The sequence below is a fragment of the Theropithecus gelada genome, chromosome 7a, assembly GCF_003255815.1.
Source record: "Theropithecus gelada isolate Dixy chromosome 7a, Tgel_1.0, whole genome shotgun sequence".
NCBI lineage: Eukaryota > Metazoa > Chordata > Mammalia > Primates > Cercopithecidae > Theropithecus > Theropithecus gelada.
The window spans coordinates 25,519,799-25,541,986 of record NC_037674.1 but is presented as its reverse complement, the minus strand read 5'-3'; the positions used below and the strand labels follow the sequence as shown (position 1 = coordinate 25,541,986).

Sequence of the window (22,188 nt, the reverse complement as noted above, 5' to 3'; positions counted from 1 at the left end):
TGTTTTTTTTTTTTTTTTTTTTTTTTTTTGAGACGGAGTCTCGCTCGGTCGCCCAGGCTGGAGTGCAGTGGCCGGATCTCAGCTCACTGCAAGCTCCGCCTCCTGGGTTCATGCCATTCTCCTGCCTCAGCCTCCCGAGTTGGGACTACAGGCGCCCGCCACCTCGCCCGGCTAGTTTTTGTATTTTTTAGTAGAGATGGGGTTTCACCAGGTTAACCAGGATGGTCTCGATCTCCTGACCTCGTGATCTGCCCGTCTCGGCCTCCCAAAGTGCTGGGATTACAGGCTTGAGCCACTGCGCCCAGCCTAAATCTGCTGTTAATCTAATAGGTTTTCCTTTATAGGTTATCTGGTGCTTCTGTCTCACAGCTCTTAAGATTCTTTCCTTGGTCTTAACATTGGATAACCTGATGACAATATGCCTAGGCAAAGATCTTTTTGTGATGAATTTCCCAGGTGTTCTTTGTGCTTCTTGTATTTGCATGTCTAGGTCTAGCAAGACTGGAAAGTTTTCCTCAATTATTCACCCAAATATGTTTTCCAAGTGTTTAGAATTGTCTTCTTCCTCAGAAACATCAAGTATTCTTAGGTTTGGTCATTTAATCCCAGACTTCTTGGAGGCTTTGTTCATATTTCCTTATTATTTTTTCTTTGTCTTTATTTATTGGGTTAATTCAAAGACCTTGTCTTCAAGCTCTGAATTTCTTTCTTCTACTTGTTCAATTCTATTGCCGAGACTTTCTAGAGCATTTTGCATTTCTAAAAGTGTGTCCAAAGTTTCCTGAATTTTTGCTTCTTGTTTTCTTTAAGCTATCTATTTCCTTGAATATTTCTCCCTTCACTCTTGTAAAATTTTTTGGATTTCCTTGCATTGGGCTTCGTATTTCTCTGGTTCCTCCCTGATTAGCTTAATAACTAACCTCCTGAACTTTTTTTCAGGCAAATCAGGGATTTCTTCTTGGTTTGGATTCATTGCTGGTGAACTAGTGTGATCTTTTGGGGATGTTGACGAGCCTTGGTTTGTCATATTACCAGGGCTGGTTTTCTGATTCCTTCTCATTTGGGTAGGCTCCATCAGATGGAAGGTCTAGGGCTAAAGGGTGTTGTTCAGAATTTTGTCCCATGGGGTATTCCTTTGATGTAGCACTCTCCTCCTTTTCCTATTGATGTGGTTCCTGTGAGCTAAACTGCAGTGATTGTTGTCTCTCTTCTGGGTCTAGCCACCCAGCAAGTCTACTCGGCTCCGGGCTGGTACTGGGGGTTATCTGCACAGAGTCCTGTGATGCGAACTATCTATGGGTCTCTCAGCCATGGATACCAGCACCTGTTCCAGTGGAGGTGGCCGAGGATGCAATGACTCCATAGGGGTCCTTAGCTTTGGTGGTTTAATGCCCTGTTTTGTGCTGGTTGGTCTCCTGCCAGGAGGTGGTACTTTCCAGAAAGCATCAGCTGCAGTAGTGTGGAGAGGCACTGGCAGTGGGCAGGGCCCTATTATCCCTAAGACTATATGTTCTTTGTCCTCTGCTACCAAGGTGGATAGGGAAGGACCATCAGGTAGGGGCAGGGCTAGGCCTGTCTGAGCTCAGACTCTCCTTGGGCCAGTCTTGCTGTGGCTGCTGTGGGGGATGGGGCGAGGTTCCCAGGTCACTGGAGTTGTGTACCTAAGAGGATTATGGCTGTCTCTGCTGAGTCATGCAGGTTGTCAGGGAAGTGGGGGAAAACTGGCAGTCACAGGCCTCATCCAGCTTCCAGGCAACCTGAAGGGCTGGTCTTACTCCCACCGTGCCCCCACAACAGCCCTGAGTCTGTCTCCAGGTGGAGGGCGAGTCAGGCTTGAAAACTTGCCCAAGGCTTTCTGCCTCCCAGCTGTTAAAGAAAAGGCTTTAGTTCTTCCCCACCTGTGGGGTCTGCAAGCCAGATTCGTGCCCTCCCTGGAGTTCTGGCCAGGAGTTTCTTCTTGCCCCATTCAAATTGTCATAAAGTTCAGCTAGAGAATTCCTTCTCCCTGTGGAGTTTTACCCCCTGCTCCTCTGTCCACCCTCCTGATGGATCCCTGTGGTGCCAGGCAGGAATGCCCTGCTAGGGGACCCAGCGAGCTCCCAGGGCCTTTCTACAGCTTCCTCTGCCTCTGTATTTTGCTCGGTTTGGCTCTTGACTCAGCTCCAGGTAAAGTTGGGAACTTCTTCTGCAAACAGACCTTCAGCTTCTCCAGTGTGTGTTCGGGAGATGAGGGTCTCCCTTTCCCACTTCCACAGTTGGGGCGATCATAGTATTTGGGGTGTCTCCTGGGTCCTCCAGGAGCAGTCCACTTCTTTCAGAGGGTCTGTGGGTCCTCTCAGGATTGCTGGTTAGTTCTTGCAGTCAATCTGGAGCTAAAATTCACAATGCGAGCCTCCGCATGCTGCTCTGTCTGGAGCCACAATCTAGTCCTGCCTTGCGTTCGCCTTGATCTCCTGTCCTCTGTATTTTACTTCTTACACAGAGTTTCAAATAACCCCCGTTTTAAGCCTGACACTTCATCCCACCTTCAGCTGTATTCAGCATCTGCAATTTCTCAGCTTTCAGGAAGGCAACAACCTTCTTGTTGGGACTTGCCTCTTAAGTTTCATCCTTCTCAGCCTATTATGTCAGTCACTGTTATCTTTTAGCTTCCTATACTATGTAGTTCATGGTTGCGATGTCTCTTAGTTTCTGAGATGATGGTGTTTGTGTGTGTTTTTCTCATCTCCTTGTTTTGGGGTGAAAAGGCAGAAGCTCTTTATCACCTTAGGAAAACTCCGGAGTCCCTGTTCTTAATAATTAATATGTTACACTTCTGCCTGGACAAGGTTCCACCTGTTTGCTTTACACAAGAGGCCCTTCGTCCTTCTGTGTATTCTCCCACCATAGCCAAAAGGACTGTCTAAAAATGCCATCTTCCACATCACTCTTCCATGTAAGGCCCTTTAGTCATGGCTTGTCATGTTCACATTTGAGTCTCAGCAGAGTGAAGCCCTTGCCACCTGACCCAGCCCTTCAGCTTTACCTCCTGCCAGACTGCTTGCAGTCCCCAGTGTGCTGGGTCCTTCAGCTCACGGCTCACGTGATTTTCCTGCTGGCCAGAACCCCTTCTTTTCTTGCCTACCTGCAGAACTTCTCTGTATTCTTCAAAGCCCACTTTCCCTGGCGAACCTTCCTGATTCTGCTCCCCTTCCCTCTTTCTTTTGGCCTCCCTCTGTCTTGGGCCAAAGGGAGTCATACTGGCCACTCTTCACTCTGTGCTGCAACACATCCATCCATTCTCTTTTTTGAACAGAATGAAGCTGATGCAGAGACAGAAATTTTAGGCTAGAAGGGACCACAGAGGTTATCTAATTTTGGGGGGATGCAGACAACACTAGAGGTAAGTTGAGTCTATTCAGCTTTTTCAGGGTTTTGGTCAATATTATTTCTCCTTCCAAATATCATGCTTCTATGTGTGGCCGCTGGAACTCTTTTTTGGTTCCCTTTCTGTCTTCCTCCTCCCACACTCCAGCAGGTGGCCTAAAGCCTCACTGAGACCCCTTGCTGTAGCTTCAGTCTGTAATTGGAGGAAAGAAACACTGAGCTTTAGCAATATCATGTTCCAGTAAATAACTTTCCCTAGATGACATGGTTTTTAGGCAACTACACAAACCGAATGGGAGGTGACAACCATACACTGCAAGAAACGAATCAGAATGGCCTTTCATTACAAACAGGTGCTCTGAAAGGAAAGGCCCAAAAACAATGTGGGAAGATGGCAAAATAAATAGAAAATATTCACTATAATATTTTAAAAATCACTTAGGTCAACAGCTTTGCTATCTAATCCCCTACTCAACCTCAGAGGAGAGTGATTAAGTAGAATGTTTTCCCTTATTTCTTTCTTTGTGTAAGTGGGCAGAATATTCATTGATTCATTCAACAAATATGTATGGGATGCCTATTATGAGCGACACACTGTTAGGCATGGAAAATGATAATGATAATAATGGCAACATGTGTTGAGCATTTACTAAGTTCCAGCTACTACGTGGTTTACGTATATCATCTCATGTTGTCTTTGTAGACCTCATGTGAGGTAGGTACTATTATCTCCTTGTTGGCTGATGGGAAGCTGAGATTTAGAGAGGTTAACTATCCTGCTCCAATGGTACAGTCAGGATTCAGGCTGACTAACTCCAGAGTACTTGCTCTCAGCACTACTTTAAGTATCTGGAGCCAAATCTGAACCACTGAGTGTGGCTGGAACCATTCTCCATAGCCCCCTGCTCCACCAGAGAAGCTACTGAATATGGCTGAGAAGAGGGCAGAGAAGCACAGTGGCTTCCACCTCCCAGCACTGGCCCCAGATCCTCCTGATGAGCTGGGCCATGTATGTCTGTGGATGGGTGTCATTGGTTTAGCTGCTCTGCTAAGGCAGAGGTTGCAAACCTCCCTGGCATCCAGTGCTTGGGAGTCGTTGGTGGGGTTAGTCCCTCCAGCAACAGCGTATTCTAGGCAGCTCTAAGGGTGAGGAAGTTCCTGATTACATTGATCTAGGCCCTTCCCCCATTCATTCTAGTTTTTATCCAATTCTTTTTTATTTTTATTTTTTGCAAAGTCTTTTTGATATAATCTTTCCCATCCCCCACAGAATCTGGACTTCCTACTTCCTATGATGACCCATGATTAAATTAAAAAAAAAATTTTGCATAGATCTCCTGCTTGTCTAATGACCTATGATTGTTTTCTTTTCCTTTTTTTTTTTTTTTTTTGAGATAGGGTCTTGTTCTGTCACCCAGGCTGGAGTGCAGTGGCACAATCTTGGCTCACGGCAACATCTGCCTCCCGCTTCAAGCGACTCTCTTGCTTCAGCCTCCCGAGCAGTTGGGATTACAGGCGCGTGCCAACAAACCCCGCTAATTTTTGTATTTTTAGTAGATACGGGGTTTCTCCATGTTGGCCAGGCTGGTCTTGAACTCTTGACCTTGAATGATCTGCCCGCCTCGGCCTCCCAAAGTGTTGGGATTAGAGGTGTGAGCCATCTTGCCTGGACTGATGACCTGTGATCAAAAAAAACCCTTTAACTGAAGTTTTTTTTTTTTTTTTTTTTTGAGATAACTTTGATCTTTTATTATACTTTTTATAAGTATTTTCCAGACAAACAGAACTCAGGGGTGGGGAAGCACTGGCAAATAGGAAGTCCAGGGGTCATTCAAGATTATGCATTAAATCATAGCATATTTTGAAGTCATAAAACCCCAATCAAATTGTCTTTGTTTTCCAGTATTCGAGACAACAGTAAGAGAAAAACTGGGAGAGTGCATGCATGTGTGTGTGTATGTGTGCATGTGTGTATGTGGGTACGTGTAAGCCTTAAGACAGCTACACACAAACATATTTATTTTCCTCCAGTCGAAAGGAAGCTCCCATTAGAACGTATAGAAACAACACACACTCCCCAGGAGATTTCTAACTGACAAGGGAGTGTCTTTAAGGTAGAGAAGAAAAGCCCAGCAGAAGGGCCCCATATGGATTTCCGGATGTTAATGGAGAGACATGCTATCTTGAGGGCCACGTGGAATATTAATGAGAAAAAAATTCAATAATGACATCAACAGAAACTGCTGTGGAAAACGCCCTAACCCAACTCACTGCTAATGGTGATCCTCAAGAATCTATTGAATATGCCAAAAAATCAGAATAATATGTGCTAAGCCCAAACATTTTGGGGGAAACATTTTAGCTCCCTCAACTCAACTATACGTTTTTCAGGGTCAGGGATTTAAGAGGTTCAGTCCGCAAAATCTGTTGATGCCTATGATGTGTCATTTACAGATCTCGGTGCTGTGGATCTGGTAGTGGACAGAGCCCCTGCTCATATGCGACTTTCATTTAATTGGGCGGGGGGGGGGCAGACAATAATCACATAAACCTTTACTATGTCAGGAGTGACAGGTGCCATGAAATGCAGTGACAAGCTGGACAGTGAGGGGCAGGTGATATGTTTGATTATTAGCAGGAGAGGCCTCTCTCCTAATGAGGTAACAGCTGGGCAGATACTGAGTAAAGCGAGGTGAGAGAGACCTGGGGGAAGAGCATCCGACACTTCTTTCTGCATCACATAGCGGCTGGTATGTAAGGTGAGCACGACAGGTGTTTATCAATAGCAATTTATGAACTTAGTGATCCTTTGAGGTTAAGTTGACTGAGTAGATTAAAGGAACTAGAATCTGGTGAAAGGGATTAGAATCTGGCGAGTTTAATGCATTGTCTTGCCCAGTGGTTCTCAACTAGGGTAGCATTTGCCTGCCAAGGGATATTTGGCAGTATCTGGAGACATTTTGATGATCACAACCTGGGCAGGTGGGGAGGTTACTACTGGCATCTCGTGGGCAAGGTTCAAAGGGTGCTAAACACTCTATAATGCACGGAATAAGTCCATGCAGCAAAGAATTAAAAGCCCAAAGTGTCAGCAGTGCCACTGTTGATAAATCCTACCTGATACCAGATCTCTGATGAGAGTTGAGGGACTGGGCAGGAGGAGCTCTTGAGAACAACCCCATCGAGAGCGGAACATCTGCAAACCAGGCAGATCCAAGGCCGTTGGAGATGCCCTGGGGCCTCTGTTCCCAGCTTGGTGACAGACTTGGCTGGTTGGTTTCAAAGTCACGCAGGGATTTATTTATTAAACAATATTAAGTAAAAGTTTCCTGTATGGTTTTGGTATAACAGAAAACAAGGAGACAAGATGTGGTTCCGGCCATCAAAGATATTATAGCCAAGGAAGGATGGGAGGCATGAACGCAAACTCCTGCAATGTGACAAGGGCCACAGAGGGTAGAAATAAAATGACGTAGGGGAGAAGAGTAATGACTTTTGTTGGAGTGACCCAAATAGGTTTAATGTATGAGGTATCATTTGAACTGGGCTTTGACAATGGCTTTTAGTAAGCAGAGAGGGAAATGCAGGATATGCTAGGTGGGGGGTAAGATGTGAAAACAAGTAAAAAGTCAGGAAATAATAATCATCATCATAATAATATGAACTCCCACCTAATAAGTCCCCTCTATATGGTAGGTACAGTGCCAAGTACTTTATCATGATAATTGTATACTAAACTCAAAACTGATATATGCAAATCAGCTAAAGCCTAGCACAACCCAAAGTGACTTGAATTTCCATCTTACCCATTTCAAAATGATAGTACAACCGGGGTAGTGTTACCTGTGGTGTGTTGCATAAATACCGAAGCAGTTCACCGATATACTGAATGACAGTGACGTTGTATTTTCTGCAGTCATCCCAAAACTGGCTGGCTGAAAATTTAGTCCGCAAGGCAAGAGTAGCACCTACAGAGAAAGCATAGAAAGTGTCAAGAAAGAGGCCGGGCTCGGTGGCTCAAGCCTGTAATCCCAGCACTTTGGGAGGCCAAGGCGGGCGGATCACAAGGTCAGGAGATAGAGACCATCCTGGCTAACACCGTGAAACCCCGTTTCTACTAAAAAAATACAAAAAAAAAAAAAACAAACTAGCTGGGCGTGGTGGCAGGCGCCTGTAATCCCAGCTACTCGGGAGGCTGAGGCAGGAGAATGGCGTGAACCCGGGGGGCAGAGCTTGCAGTGAGCCGAGATTGTGCCACTGCACTCCAGCCTGGGGCACAGAGCAAGACTCTGTCTCAAAAGCAAACAAACAAACAAAAAGAAAGTGTGAAGAAAGAAATGGTAGAAAAAATTCTCCCAATTATATTTAATTTGTGAACTTTGAAAGACAGAAATTTAAAAATAAATTATATTTGCAAACAAGTATTGAGTACCTTATATTCAATGCAAAAAATTAGTAAGACATGGTTTTGTTTGATAGGGGCTTCCAATCTATGGAGGAGAAGACTCATACAAAGGTCATTTTAATAAAAGTCAGCTTACAGTAAGAGATTCAAATGAGGTCCTAAGAAGGAGGGAGGGGAGAGGGACAGAGATTTCATGCCATATATATATATACACAACACACATATATATATATAAATATTTCATGCTATATATATATAGAGTGAGACTGTCTCAAATATACATATATACACACACATACATACGTGTGTGTGTGTGTGTGTGTATATATATATATATATTTGAGACAGAGTCTCATTCTATTTTTTTTTTCTTTTTTTGAGACTGAGTCTCACTCTGTCACCCAGGCTGGAGTGCAGTGGTGCCATCTCGACTCACTGCAACATCCGCCTCCTGGGTTCAAGTGATTCTCTTGCCTCAGCCTCCTGAGTAGGTGAGATTACAGCTATGTGCCACCACGCCTGGTAAATTTTTTGTATTTGTAGTCGAGATGGGGTTTCCCTGTGTTAGCCAGGATGGTCTCAATCTCCTGACCTCGTGATCTGTCCCCCTTGGCCTCCCAAAGTGCTGGGATTACAGGTGTGAGCCACCGCACCTGGCCCGAGTCTTGCTCTGTTGCCCAGGCTGGAGTGCAGTGGTGCAATCTTGGCTCACTGCAACCTCCGCCTTGTGGGTTTTTGTGCCTCAGTCTCTAACTAGCTGGGATTACAGGCGGGCACCATCATGCCTGGCTAATTTTTGTATTTTATAAGAAGTGATGGGGTTTTGCCATGTTGACCAGGCTGGTCTCAAACTCCTGACCTCAAGTGATTCGCCTGCCTCAACCTCCCAAAGTGCTGGGATTACAGGCAGGAGCCACTGTGCCTGGCTCGTTCATACAATATTTTAAATAATTTTGTGCATAAAATAAAGTTTGTGTTAAGTACTTATCTGTAGTATTTTCCACTTGTGGTGTCCTGGTGCTCAAAGAGTTTCAGATTTTGGAGCATTTTGGATTTCAAATTTTTGGATTGTGTGTGTGTGTGTGTGTGTGTGTGTGTGTGTGTGTGTGTGTGTGTTTGAGCTGCTATAACAATATAGTACAGACTGGGTGGCTTAAACAACATATATCTCTTGCAGTTCTGGAGGCTGGGAAGTCCCTATCAAGGTGTTGGCAGATCGGGTGTCTGGTGAGGGCATTTTTCCTGGTTTGGGGATGGTCATCATCTCCCTGTGTCCTTACATGGAAGAGAACGGAGTCAGGAAAGAAGCTCTCTCCTGTCTCTTCTGATAAGGGCACTACCTTTCATGAAGGTGCTACTCTCATGACCCAATTACCTCCCAAAGACCCTACCAGCTATTGGGGGTTAGGATTTCAACACATACATTTTTGGGGGACACAAATACCCATCCATGACATGCATGCATATACACACACATATATGTGTGTGTATATACATATGTGTATATATTTTTATATATACATATATGATTATTTAAAATGAAATGCCACATGGGAGAAAAAGTTGCTTTTTAGTTCAGTCAGAAAGTTACAGATAGCTTCCTGGAAGAGGTGGCTATTGAACTTTGCGGTAACGTATACAAGTGACATAAATCCTCCTGGAAGGAGAGAGGATGGCAACTCCAATTTGAATAGTAAAGTCTGGGAAGGAAAGAGAAGAGATGGCAAGCCAAGCCAAGTATTCTGATGGAGTTGCCATCTTCTCTCCTTCTAGTAGAGCGAAAAGCTGTGGAAACAGGGGAGGCTGCAGAAGAGTGCACACAACTGAAGAAGTTTAAATCAGATGCTGATGGAGATCAACATGTAAGTTTCTAAAGATGGAAATGACATGACATAGAATCTAAGATTCAAGTGTCATAACCTAGATACAGATAATTTTTTATTTTTATTTTTATTTTATTTTTCACAGTTGAGGTCTCACTCTGTCAACCAGCTTGGAGTGCAGTGGTGCAATCACAGCTCACTGCAATCTTGAACTCTTGGACTCAAGCAATTCTCTTACTTCAGCCTCCTGGGTAGCTGGGACTACAGACTCGAGCCACCATGCCTGGCTATTTTTTTTTTTTTTTTGTAGAGATGAGGTTTGCTCTGTTGCCCAGGCTGGTCTTGAACTCCTGGCCTCAAGCAATCCTCCTGCCTTGGTCTCCCAAAGTGCTGGGAATACAGGTATGAACCATTGCACCCAGCTCTAAAATATTTTAAAGGAGTTTCTCTCTTGATATACTAAACAATTACAGCATTATATTATTAGATAAGCAGGCATGAAAAAACAGATTATTTTAGATATTTGCTTATAATATGAGTCAAATAGCCTTATTGTTAAAGCAAAATTGAAGACTGTTCCGAGCAGACAGCAACATAGCCAAATTTTACATTACTGTTCCTTGTGAGAAAATGTAAATGTGCACTCGCCTCCAACACTTTGTAGGAAAAGCTTACCAGCCACAATACATCCATGAAAGCCAATCAATAGTGCAGCACTGTGGTACAAGGGCAGAGTGATATAGATGACATCATCTGCCTTCAATCCGCTTACAAAAGCGAGGCCAGTTCCATACCATATGCGCTGATGAGTGATCATGGCCGCTTTTGGAAGACCTTTGCAAATATACAAGAGAAGGTATGAGTTAACCAAGATTGGGCATTTACAGTGTAGGAGAGAGATCTGGCTTAGGAAGATTAATCATCCTGTATTTTGAGAATTGCACTGGGAAGGGCCATGACCGGTTAGACCAGAAGTCGACAAATTTTTTCTATAAAGGACCAGAGAGTAAATGTTTTAGGCTTTGTGGGTCATACAACCTCTGTTGCAACAACTGAACTCTGCTATTGTGGTCAAAAGCAGCCATACACATACACATAAATAGAGTGTGGCTGTGTTCCAATAAAACTTTATTTATAAAAACAGGTGGGAGGCTGTATTTGGCCCACAAGCCACAGATTGCTAACTCCTGAGTTAGATGGTTAGATGGTAGTAATCTGAAGAGAAACAGAAAACAGAGGAATGAATGTCTATTGAATTTCTGCTCTGTGGCTACCATTTTGCATGAAATTTAAAAATGTCGTTTAATTTCCATAACATATTTATGTATGACATAAACAGAATTATATTCTCCAATCCACAGATGTGAAGGCTGGGAGTCAGAGAGATTTCTTATGTACTGGAGTTAGTTTATACAAACAAAGCAAATATGAACATTTCCTTATATGTTCTTGCCTTTTCCATTAAAAAATATGCACACTCAGCCGGGTGCGATGGCTCACACCTGTAATCCCAGCACTTTGGGAGGCCAAGGTGGGTGGATCACAAGGTCAGGAGATCGAGACCATCCTGGCTAACATGGTGAAATCCCGTCTCTACTAAAAATACAAAAAATTAGCCAGGCGTGGTGGTGGGCACCTGTAGTCCCAGCTACTTGGGAGGTTGAGGCGGGAGAATGGCATGAACCTGGGAGGTGGAGGTTGCAGTGAGCTGAGATAGTGCCANAATAAAAAAAAAAAAAAAAAAAAAAAAAAAAAAAAAAAAAAAAAAAAGCACACTCTTTTGCATGTTTTTTTGTCTCTGCTGCTTAACACTGTTTGTTGGAGATTTGTTCATGTTTGTACATAGAGATTTTTCTTATTCATTTATTTATTCTCTTTCTCAGCTCCTTCAGAAGTCCTTTTATGAGTCTATTATAATTTATTTATACTATTTGCTGTTACAAATGATGCTGCAGTGAAGAACCTCATCCACATGGCAGTTCACATATGAATGACACCATATCTTTTGGATAAATTCACAGAAGTGAGATTGTTGTGTCAAAAGATAAAAGATGGCCAGTTCTGTAATCCCAGCACTTTGGGATGCTGAGGCAGGAGGATCGCTTGAGCCCAGGAGTTCAGCACCAGTCTGGGCAACATAGTGAGACCCCTCCTCAACAAAAAGTAAAACAAATTAGCTGGGCGTGGCAGCATGCATCTGTAGTCCTAGCTACTTGGGTGGGAGGATTGCTTGAGCCCAGGAGGTTGAGGCTACAGTGAGCCCTGATCCTGCCACTGTACTCCAGCCTGGGCAACAGATTGAGTCCCTGTCTCAAAAAAAAAGTCTTTGTAATCTTGATAAATAACTGCCACATTGCCAGTTATAAGAGGTGTCCCCATTCATTCTCCTACCAGCAATACATGAGTATGCCTGTTTCCTCCTAGCCTTGTCAATGTGTGCTCTTAAATGTTGGGACCTTTGCCAGTCAGAAAGGTGAAAAACGGTATCTCCATGTAGTTTTAGTACATTAGACTAAATGCGTTTGCATATTCTTAACCATAATTTATATACGTTTTTTGTAAGATTTTCTTCTGTTAAGTGTTTGCTTATATTGTTTCCCATGGAAGAACAGTTCAACTGGGGAGGGCATGAAGTCACTGGGAAGGGGACTAAGGAGTTTCAGATCTGAGTGGGTAAGTAGACTTCATGAAGAGGAAGACAGATCTCTGTTGACTCAGATTCTTTAATACTTGATGGTACGTTCACCGGATATTGCCCAAGTAGCAGCAACTTGTTCCGAGGCAGACAAATATGGTCAGCAACCTACCATTATTGTAAATACAATTCAAAATTCATTTTCTTTGACAATGGGCCAGTTTTTTTGTTTTGTTTTATATGTTATTATTAATATTATTTTTGAGATAGGCTTTCACTCTGTTGCCAGGCTGGAGTGTAGTGGTGTTCAAGGCTCACCACAGCCTCAGGTCAAGTGATCCTCTTGTCTCATCCCCGCAAGTATCTGGGACCACAGGTGTGCACCACCATGCCTGACTAATTTATTTATGTATATTTTTTGTAGAGACGAGGTCTTGCTTTATTGCCCAGACTGATCTTGAACTCTTGGCTTCAAGTAAGCCTCCCATCTTGGCCCCAAAGTGTTGGGATTGTAGATAAGAGCCATCGTGCCTGGCCTCTGAGTTTTTTAAAAAGAAATGCTCATCTTTGTTGCGCTGAAGTACTTTCAGAACTTTCCTAAATTAAGATTTTGTATTAATGAAGAAATGAGAATATCTGGTAACTATTATATAATTTTGTGCCAATGACTTCCTTTCAGGAACAGGAACATTTGTTCTCCAACTGTTTAAATGAATTCTTTTAATTAATGTTTACAAGAGTAACTTAGCAATTTTTTTTTCTACAGACAGTGTCTTGCTCTGTCACCCAGCATGGGGTACAGTGGCACATCACTGTAGCCTCAGACTCCTGGGCTCAAGTGATCCTCCCACCTCTGTCTCCCAAGTAGCTAGGACTACAAGGTGTACCACTATGCCAGCTAATTTTTTAATGTTTTTGTAAAGATGGGGTCTTGCTATGTTGCCCAGCCTGGTCTCAAACTTCTGGGCTCAAGTGAACCTCCTGCCTTAGCCTCCCAAAGTTCTGAGATTATAGATGTGAGCCACTGTGCTTGGCCTAGTAAATATTTGATTCAGAGAAAATGAAAAAAGTAAAATAAACACCCATTCAATTGTCTTCCAATTAAATATAAATTCTGACTTAAGAGATTAAATCAGAGAATGCTCATTCTCCTTTTTCTCCCTAAAAGGGATTTTCTATTTGACTGTGAAAACAGCATTATAACAAAGTTTCATACTTGTTTACACAGTACTAAGACTGGATTTCCCCCTCACTAACCAAGGGCTTAATCCTTTCCCAAATAAACATTTACAATTTAATTTTACCATTCTATTAAGAAATGATGATAAAAGTCCCATATGTTAAGGGAATGTCTGTATGCAGCAGAAGCAATTGGTTAATTGTGCCAGCTCACCTTTCTGTTGGCCTGGCAATAAAAATAAAAAAAGAAAAAAATGAGAGAGATTATGTTTTGGGCACCAGCTTTAATATATCAATTCTGGCTTCTTCTCATTTACTTAAATACTTAGCAAAAGTGACCGTATGAAGTGAGGCCAACAATCAGGTTAAACTCAGGTCCAGGAACTGTGAGCTCAGGTGGGTGCTGAGGGCCTGTCGAGGCGAAGGAGACAGTTCCTGTCAGCTGTAGCTGAGATAAAAGGCTCAAAGGACATTTTAGCCTGGTCTGTTGATTATTTAACAAGGAGAAGACATGTATTACCTGCTTAAATTAAATTAAAATTTTAATCAACAGAGGTAAAAGACTCACAGATTCAATTTTCCAATATTGATAATAGTAATTGGCATGCTGGGGCTGGCTTCCTGTCCTTCTTTTAAATATACCCCTCAGGCTTCATATTATTACATTTTGGTCTTCCTGGCCTATAGTAGGCAGACACTAAATATCTATCACATGAAGAAACAAGAAGGTACTAGGGATAGAGCTGTCAATTGTATGAGCTGTGGAATCAGCCTCCAAGGTGAATCCTGACAGTTCTAATGCTTATCTTGGGAAGTTCTTAACCTCTCTAAGTATCATTTTCTGAATCTCTAAAATGGAAGTAAAAATAGTACCCATGTCAAGAGTAGGGGCAGAATCTTATCAACAAATGTTGTAAAGCCCCTTGAAGAATGCCTAGTACACATACTACCCTTAATATTGCTTCTTCCATATAGCAGTGCTCCCATGACATTGTTAATTGGTAGTGTTTCTTCTTAGTGGCTCATAATGGTGCAGCTTACAGTTGAAGGCATCCTAGATTTGATGAAATACAGTATTTTAGGCCTTATGCTATAGCCACCCCACATCCACAGCACCAAACAGCTCCAAATCAGTGTTGCATGGGAAGATAATGGTTAAAAACATTTATATAAACAGAACCCCCAATTGTTCACTGGTCTTCTCCTGTGTTCCATTTATAATCAATTATAAAGTCTATATGGACTCCGGACATAATATAATCAAAACACTACAAGCATGAAAAACAATTCCAACTACCCATTCAGTGTCAAATCTCATTCATCATCATAACTCCTTCTGTAGTTCTTGGTTAACCTCTTTATCTGTTCTATACCAACTGGGGGAAAATATGCATAGCTTGGAGAAACGCAAATGAGATCACATGCTATGAAATAAGATCAGTTCCCACAGGCAAATAACTAAATCTCCTGAAGTATTAGTTATCCAATAAGTTTTGCCAAAGAAAGAGATTTGAAAACCTGTGCCAACATTTAACTCCTTCAGATCCATTTTTTTTGGGGAATCCCCCCTTTATTTTTACCTGTGGTTCCAGAAGTATAGATGTATAAGGCAGGAGTGGAAAAAGTGACTTCAGACCTCCATGACTCTGGGGTAGGTTCAGCTGATACTTCATCCACTTTGTCCAGGAAAGAGTCAACCCCATCTGTGTTAGAAGTTCTGCTCACATAATAGATGGACACATCATCTTTTTTAAGGCTTGGCAGTATCTCTTCAACAGCTGCTTGTAGGTCTTAATTTAATAAGAAAAAAATCAAAACAACTAAATCAGTCTATTAAAGTTCTATTAGTGCATCAATAAGCATCATAATTTTATTTTCAGCATAATTTTTTGCTTAAATGTGTGGACATGACAAATGATGCTTATCATTATGTATTTTATATTATTATTATTATTATTTTAATGGAGAGGGGGTCTATGTCAACCAGGCTGGTCTCGAACTGCTGGCCTCAAGCAATCCTCCCATCTTGGCCTCCCAAAGTGTGGGGATTACAGAGCTCGTGAGCCACTGCACCCAGCCCTATTGTGCATTTTAAACATGAAATTTACTACATTTGAAAAAAAATCACGAGATTCCAATACTGAGGGAAGGTTGGGTTTTGATGGTTTCACAAGCATAGCAGATGGTTGGCTGAAATCTGTACTTCTTGTGGCAAGTGCAAACCAATGGACATATGGGCAAAACCCAAGAAATATCAGTGTGTAACTGATATATATCTAAATATAACTCCAGAAATAAATTTAGCTATTCCTAATATGTGCCACACAGGACTAAAGATGAAAAAAAGAGAGAAAATTTTAAGGAAGGAGAAGAGAAATGAAAAGAAGGGAGCCATGCTAATTAACAAAGATGATAGAAGCTAACTTTATGTAACAATTTTTTCTTATGCATCAGTAACAAGTAATTTCCTAGGAAGGTTAAACTGATCTGAGAAATAAGCTCTAAATTTCATAAGCACATTCTCCAATCTGAGGGGAAAAAAAGGAGTGATTAATTTAGAGCAGTGTTTCCCAACCTGTGGGTCATAATTACAGTAGTGGATTGTTAAAATCATTTAAACTGAGCGATATTTAAAAAAATGAAAAACACTTAAAAGAAGGAAATAGAAATTTTGAAGCACATGTTAACATAGTAAAAGGTAACAGTTCTACTGACAGTTCTACTGCTTATCTTGAGAAGTTCTTAACCTCTCTAAAGCATCATTTTCTGAATCTCTAAAATGGAAGTAAAAATAGCACCCATCTCAAAAGTGGTGGCAGAATCTTATCAACAAATATTATAGAGCTCCTTGAACAACGCCTAGTACACACTACCCTTAATATTACTTTTTCCATATAGCAGTATTCCTATAACACTGTTATAGGAACTATTCTTAATAGATGAACAGGGCTATTCATTTTTAAAAGTTCTGTTTCAGTTATGTGGGTGTGTGGGTACTGGGTCATGCACAAAAGTATTTCTTACTGGGTTAAGGTCAAACATTTTAAAGGCACTGATTTAATATGCAAACCACATTTCAGGCTTGCCACTTGGATTTTGTGCCTTTAAGCAGTAAAGTGAGACTGCTTTTAAGCCTACTTGTCTTGAATTGTGATAACGGAAGTGAATATACTTATTCTTTTTGTTTTGTTTTGTTTTGAGATGGAGCGTCGCTCTGTCGCCCAGGTTGGAGTGCAGCGGCATGATCTCGGCTCACTGCAACCTACGCCTCCCGGGTTCATGCCATTCTCCTGCCTCAGTCTCCCAGGAGCTGGGACTATAAGTGCCCGCCACCACGCCTGGCTAATTTTTTGTATTTTTAGTAGAGACAGGGTTTCACGGTGTTATCCAGGATGGTCTCGATCTCCTGACCTCGTGATCCACCCACCTCGGCCTCCCAAAGTGCTGGGTAGGAAGGTGACTAAATGTATCAGGGAATTACCTTGGGGAGGCTATACCTAATTCATCTGATATGCTTTGTTTTTCAGATGTTTGTGTATGATATCTCCATGAAGACAAGAAATATCACCAGGATACATGCATTTAAAATTAAAAAAAATATTTTAATCAAAAGACTCATGCACCTGGTAACAATAAATCAAATAGTACAAAAGGGTTTATAATGAAAATAAACAAGTCCTTACCCAGGCCTTCCTCACAACTAAAGCTATTGCCTAGGGGTAACCACTGTCAATTTTTTAAATTAAATTAAATTAAATTAATTAATTAATTAATTTTGAGATGAAGTCTCACTTTGTCACTCAGGCTGGAGTGCAGTGGCGTGATCTCGGATCACTGCAAAGCTCCACCTCCCGGGTTCCTGCCATTCTCCTGCCTCAGCCTCCCGAGTAGCTGGGACTACAGATGTCTGCCACCACACCTGGCCAATTTTTTTTTTTTTTGTATTTTTAGTAGAGATGGGGTTTCACTGTGTTAGCCAGGATGGTCTTGATCTCCTGACCTCGTGATCCACCTACTTTGGCCTCCCAAAGTGCTGGGATTACAGGTGTGAGCCACAGCACCCAGCCCACCATTGTCAATTTTTTAAAAGCTGTTTCTTCTGGCAATTACCTCTCCATCACCAAAATATATGCATTTCCTGCTAGTTCTTGGCCTATCAATTTTGATTCCTACTTCCATTTCACCCTGTCCATTTCTGACAGTTATTATCTTCACTTTACATTGTCTAGGGTAATAGCATTTACATTTAACATTTATTCTGATACCATTATTCTGTCTTCCCAGCTTTATGGATTTGCTCTAGAAGCTGAAAACCAACAATCAGAATCAACACAATTATGACTATGAAAATACTCACTGCAGAGCCAAGTAAAGTGCTATGATTGTACTTTCTTTATTGAACAGTTCTCTTTTTTTCTTTTGCCCCAAGAATCTCTATTCCCCTCCTTCACATTTTTTTTTTTTTTAAATTTTTGTCTGGTTGCTCTCTAGTCCTTCAGCACTCCAGAAAGGTTACCAGAAATATGACTGTTGCAGAAACTGGGATGGCAGCATCCACTCCTGTGCCACTGCCTTGGCTCACGTCCTCATTATATCCTACCTAGATTATTGCTATAGCCTCCTGACCAATGTCCTGCCCTTGAGTCTCTTCCTGCTTCTAATTTATCAGCTTCACTCTCATCCAACTTCTTGCTGCCACCCTGTTTTTCAGGGCTGTTCATCCCTTGTCACAGAATCCACTCCCCTTATTCGGGAGGTCCAGAGGTCCCTCCTAGTCCCACTCCTGCTGGTATTCTGTGTCATCTCCTACTCTCTACCTCTTGCCCTCTTTCCTCTAACCACACTGATGTATGGACAATCTCTGAAGGTACCCGTATGTTCACGTCTCATTACTTTTGTCCAGGTTGTTTCATGGTCTCTCACCCGCTGGTCACCTGGAAAACTCCTGCTTATCCTTCAAGACTTAGTGTAGGTAGCACTTCTTTTCTGTTACCTTTCCCCCCTCTGCAAAGTTAGCTGTTCCCTTCTACAGCTCCCATAGGAGCCCGTATTTACAATTATCAGGGCACTTATATACAGTCTGATAGGGTTCAATTTTTTTTTTTCTTTTGAGACAGGGTCCTGCTCTGTCTCCCAAGCTGGAGTGCAGTGGTGTGATCATGGCTTACTGCAGCGTCAACCTCCTGGGCTCAAGTGATCCTCCCATTTCAGCCTCCCAAGTAACTGGGACTACAGGAGTACCATATGCCCAGCTAACTTTTTGTAGAGATGGTGTCCCACTACGTTGCCCAGGCTGATCTCCAACTTCTGAGCTCAAGCAATCCTCCCACCTCTGCCTTTCAAAGTGCTGGGATTACAGGTGTGAGCTACCATGCCTGGCAGATGTGGTTTAATTCATTTTCTCCTCTATTAGACAGGGAGATCTTTGAAATTAAGCTCATAACCAAATCATCTTTGCACCCCCAGAACTACTAGATAAGTGCTCAATAAATGTTTATAATTGAAAAAATTTGCACAAAGTATGATATTAGTGTGGAAGAGACAGAGGAATAAGCTACAGCTGCTTATAGGATTCAGATCTGCAAGTTGATAAACCTTTAAGAAAACATAATGTAAGATGAAATAATTTCTGAGATACAAGTATGCCTTGCTTACAAGTAAGGGCCCACAGAGGTAAATTTAAAAACAGCAACTCCTACTGCTAAAGAACGGTGAAATCTCCTGTCTTTCCTCCTGTCATGAGACTCAGGGTCCATAGTCAAACAACCTGTTCATAAGTTACCTGGATCCATTCTCATTCCCTCCCTCCCAACATTTATTCAACATCTATTTAAAGAGTGTTCCCTGTGTGCCAGGCAGGTCTCTACACGCTGGATATGACAGTGAGCAAAACACTGTCCCTGTTTTCATAGAGCCCAGGTCTAATAGAGGAGAAACAAACAAAAATCAAAATAAGTGGCCATAGGTGTCACAACTGGGGAGGGAGAAGGTATTTGGGGAGCAGGTGGTGGTGGGGGGGCAGAAAGACGACCTAGAAGAAGTGCCCTGTAAACTGAGACCTGAAAGATGAGCAGACGGTGGAGATGAAGATCCGCTGGGACTGACTAAGCCTGCGTCTGGGCAGTGGAACGGCTTATGCAAAGGCCCAGAGCCAACGCAGCCTGAGGCCCGAGTAACCAAAAGAGGTTAAAGCTGACTGGAATGTGGAGTGGGAGGAGAATAAGGTTGGGAGAAGAGAATGGAGACTTAGAAAGCAGGTCCCTGAGGGCCTGGCTTAAGCCAGGCAAGTGGACTGGAGGGGCAGTGAGCAGAGGTAGGGAGACCAGCTGTTAGATGAAGCTTGTCTACACTGTGGAGGCAGCAGTGGGTAGAGAGAAGTGAATGTACTCAAGAGATATCTGATAGGTAGAATAGATAGGACTTAGTAATAGCCTTTTTTTTTTTTTTTCTTTTTTCTTTTTCACCTCCAAATAATCATCTTAATGAGGGGAAAATGGTAGGTCAAAAGGGACTTTAAGTTTTTCTGCACTTTTTTTTTTTAAGAAAAATGTACTCACAGCTAGCCTGGGCAACATGGCAAAACACCTCTATAAAAAAATACACACACAAAAAAATGTTAGCCGGATGTGGTGGCGCACACCTGTAGTCCCAGCTACTTTGGAGGCTGAGGTGGGAGGATCACCTGAGCCTGGGAGGTCAAGGCTGCAGTGAGCCATGATTATGTTACTGGACTCCAGCCTGGGCAACAGAGTGAGACCCTGTCTCAAAAAAAAAAAAAAAAAAAAAAAAAAAAAAGGAAACTAAAAAAAAGAAAAATGTACTCAGGTATTAGTATGAAACATTAATAATAACAAAAGGAAATGTAATTAAGCTGGTGTCATGCTTGATCACAGTCTAAGCAACTTCACATCATGTGTACTTCACTCATGTTCCTAGCTGGCCCTCTGCAGGCATGTAGTCTGTGATTCCTGACCTTTTATGCAAGTCATCTAATCTGAAGGGAGGGCCATTGCCCCTGCCCTACACCATTTCCTTCCATCTCCTGTAGGCTATTGGTATAGATTTGTTATTTGGGCAGACTTGAGCTTCCAGTGGCTTGCCAACCATATCAGGACACACTATGGAAGCCTTTCTTCCCTTAAAGATGTAGAAAGAAAAAATGAAATTTGAAAGGAAATTCTGGATGTGAATCTACCTGTCAACTATCTAGTTGATATTTAATGTCTTTTTTTTATTTTGAGATGGAGTCTCACTCTGTCACCTAGGCTGGAGTGCAATGGTGTGATCTCAACTCACTGCAATATCTGCCTCCTGGGTTCAAGCGATTCTCCTGCCTCAGCCTCCCGAGTAGCTGGGATTACAGATGCCTGCCACCACACCCGGCTAATTTTTGTACTTTTGGTAGAGACGGGGCTTCACCATGTTGGCCAGGCTGGTCTTGAACTCCCAACCTCAAGTGTGATCTACCCACCTTGGCCTCCCAAAGTGTTGTGATTACAGGCATGAGCCACTGTGCCTGGTTGGCCTACATATTTTCTAATTTAAGCATGAAATATCTATCTATCTTTTATAATTCTTATTGTAAAGTCTGCTCATCTAAGAGTGAATATCAACTAGAACATATAAGCTATAATTCTATTTGTCAAGGTTGGGTTCTCTGAGACTCTGAGATGTGCATGCAGGAGTGCTCTTGGGAATGGGACCTGTGAGGCTGCAAGGGAAGTAGACTGGATAGAGGGAGACATTGAACTGTAATGCAGACACATCAGAAGCCTCCCTCAGCAGATCCTCTAATCCTAAGGGGACTCTGGACCTGGGATGCCCTTCAGGGTTGTCCCAAATTAAGGGAGGTAGGCTGTGCCTTCACACCTGCCCTTTGACCAGCCCAATGGACTCACGCTGGGGTGGTGGTGCTTAACCTTGGGCAAAGTGTCTCTCTTCAACCAAGGACAAGTCCTGGGAGAGGTCTCAGCTGAGAGCTCCCAGGTGCTGAAGAGTGAGTCTGTCAGTCCTAAAGCGGGGATCTGGGTGGCACATCACAGCATGCACCCACCTCTCTCGTTACTAATAACAAACATTTAAAATTTTCATTTGCATAGAACTGTTGGTATAGTTTTATACACATATCACTTCACATAATTTTCATAAAAACCCTGTGATATAGATACCAGTAATCTTATTTCTACAAATGAGAAGAGATTCACCAAGCCAGTGTATGGAGGGTCACGTGCAAAATGAAAAGAATCATTCTGGGTTTCTGAGATTCCCACCTCCTTGTATGAGCCATTCAGATTAAGTTCTAGCAAAGTGCCTTAGTTCTTGGAAGAGGCTGGCTGCTTGGCCTTCTGCTCAGTGCTTGTTCAATCATGTGGATCTGCCTTTAATGAGTAACATGGATGATCTTTTCTTGAAGAGCAAAACCTCAAGCTTTATTGAAAGTTTGAGTATGAGAAACAGTAGTCACAGAAAGTTGCCTAAAGGGTGTAGAGCAGCTCCATCAGTTAGTTCTTCATCAGTATAGTTTTAAGTTATAGACTGAAATAAACCCTTAGAGAAAGAGCACACACTTGGGTGTTGAAAAATCAAGTGATTACAACACCACTCCCCAATCCCCTTAAAGTCTGTTCAAAGAAAATTTAAAAAAATTAAGGTAGCATATTAACTCTGTCCCTGCCTTTTTTTTTTTTTTTTTTTTTAAGGAAAAAGGAATTTTCTGAATAAACAAGCCCATTGCTAGAAGGCAGGGAGATTGGGTGGGTGGTGAGCTGAATCAATCTTCA

General features: G+C 42.3%; 1 protein-coding gene across 2 annotated transcripts in view; it reads right to left on the bottom strand.

Annotated features, from left to right (window-relative positions):
• Nucleotides 1-22,188, bottom strand: part of SLC27A2 (solute carrier family 27 member 2) — a 54,763-nt gene that overhangs the window by 23,874 nt on the left and 8,701 nt on the right. The window contains exons 2-4 of one of the 2 annotated variants that reach the window (XM_025390478.1): nucleotides 14,989-15,198; nucleotides 10,270-10,428; nucleotides 7,210-7,334 (exon numbers count right to left, since the gene is read on the bottom strand). In XM_025390478.1, coding sequence (XP_025246263.1) covers nucleotides 7,210-7,334; nucleotides 10,270-10,428; nucleotides 14,989-15,198 — 494 coding nt within the window. The remainder of the gene's footprint in view (nucleotides 1-7,209; nucleotides 7,335-10,269; nucleotides 10,429-14,988; nucleotides 15,199-22,188) is intronic. The other variant, XM_025390479.1, reaches the window with a different exon arrangement.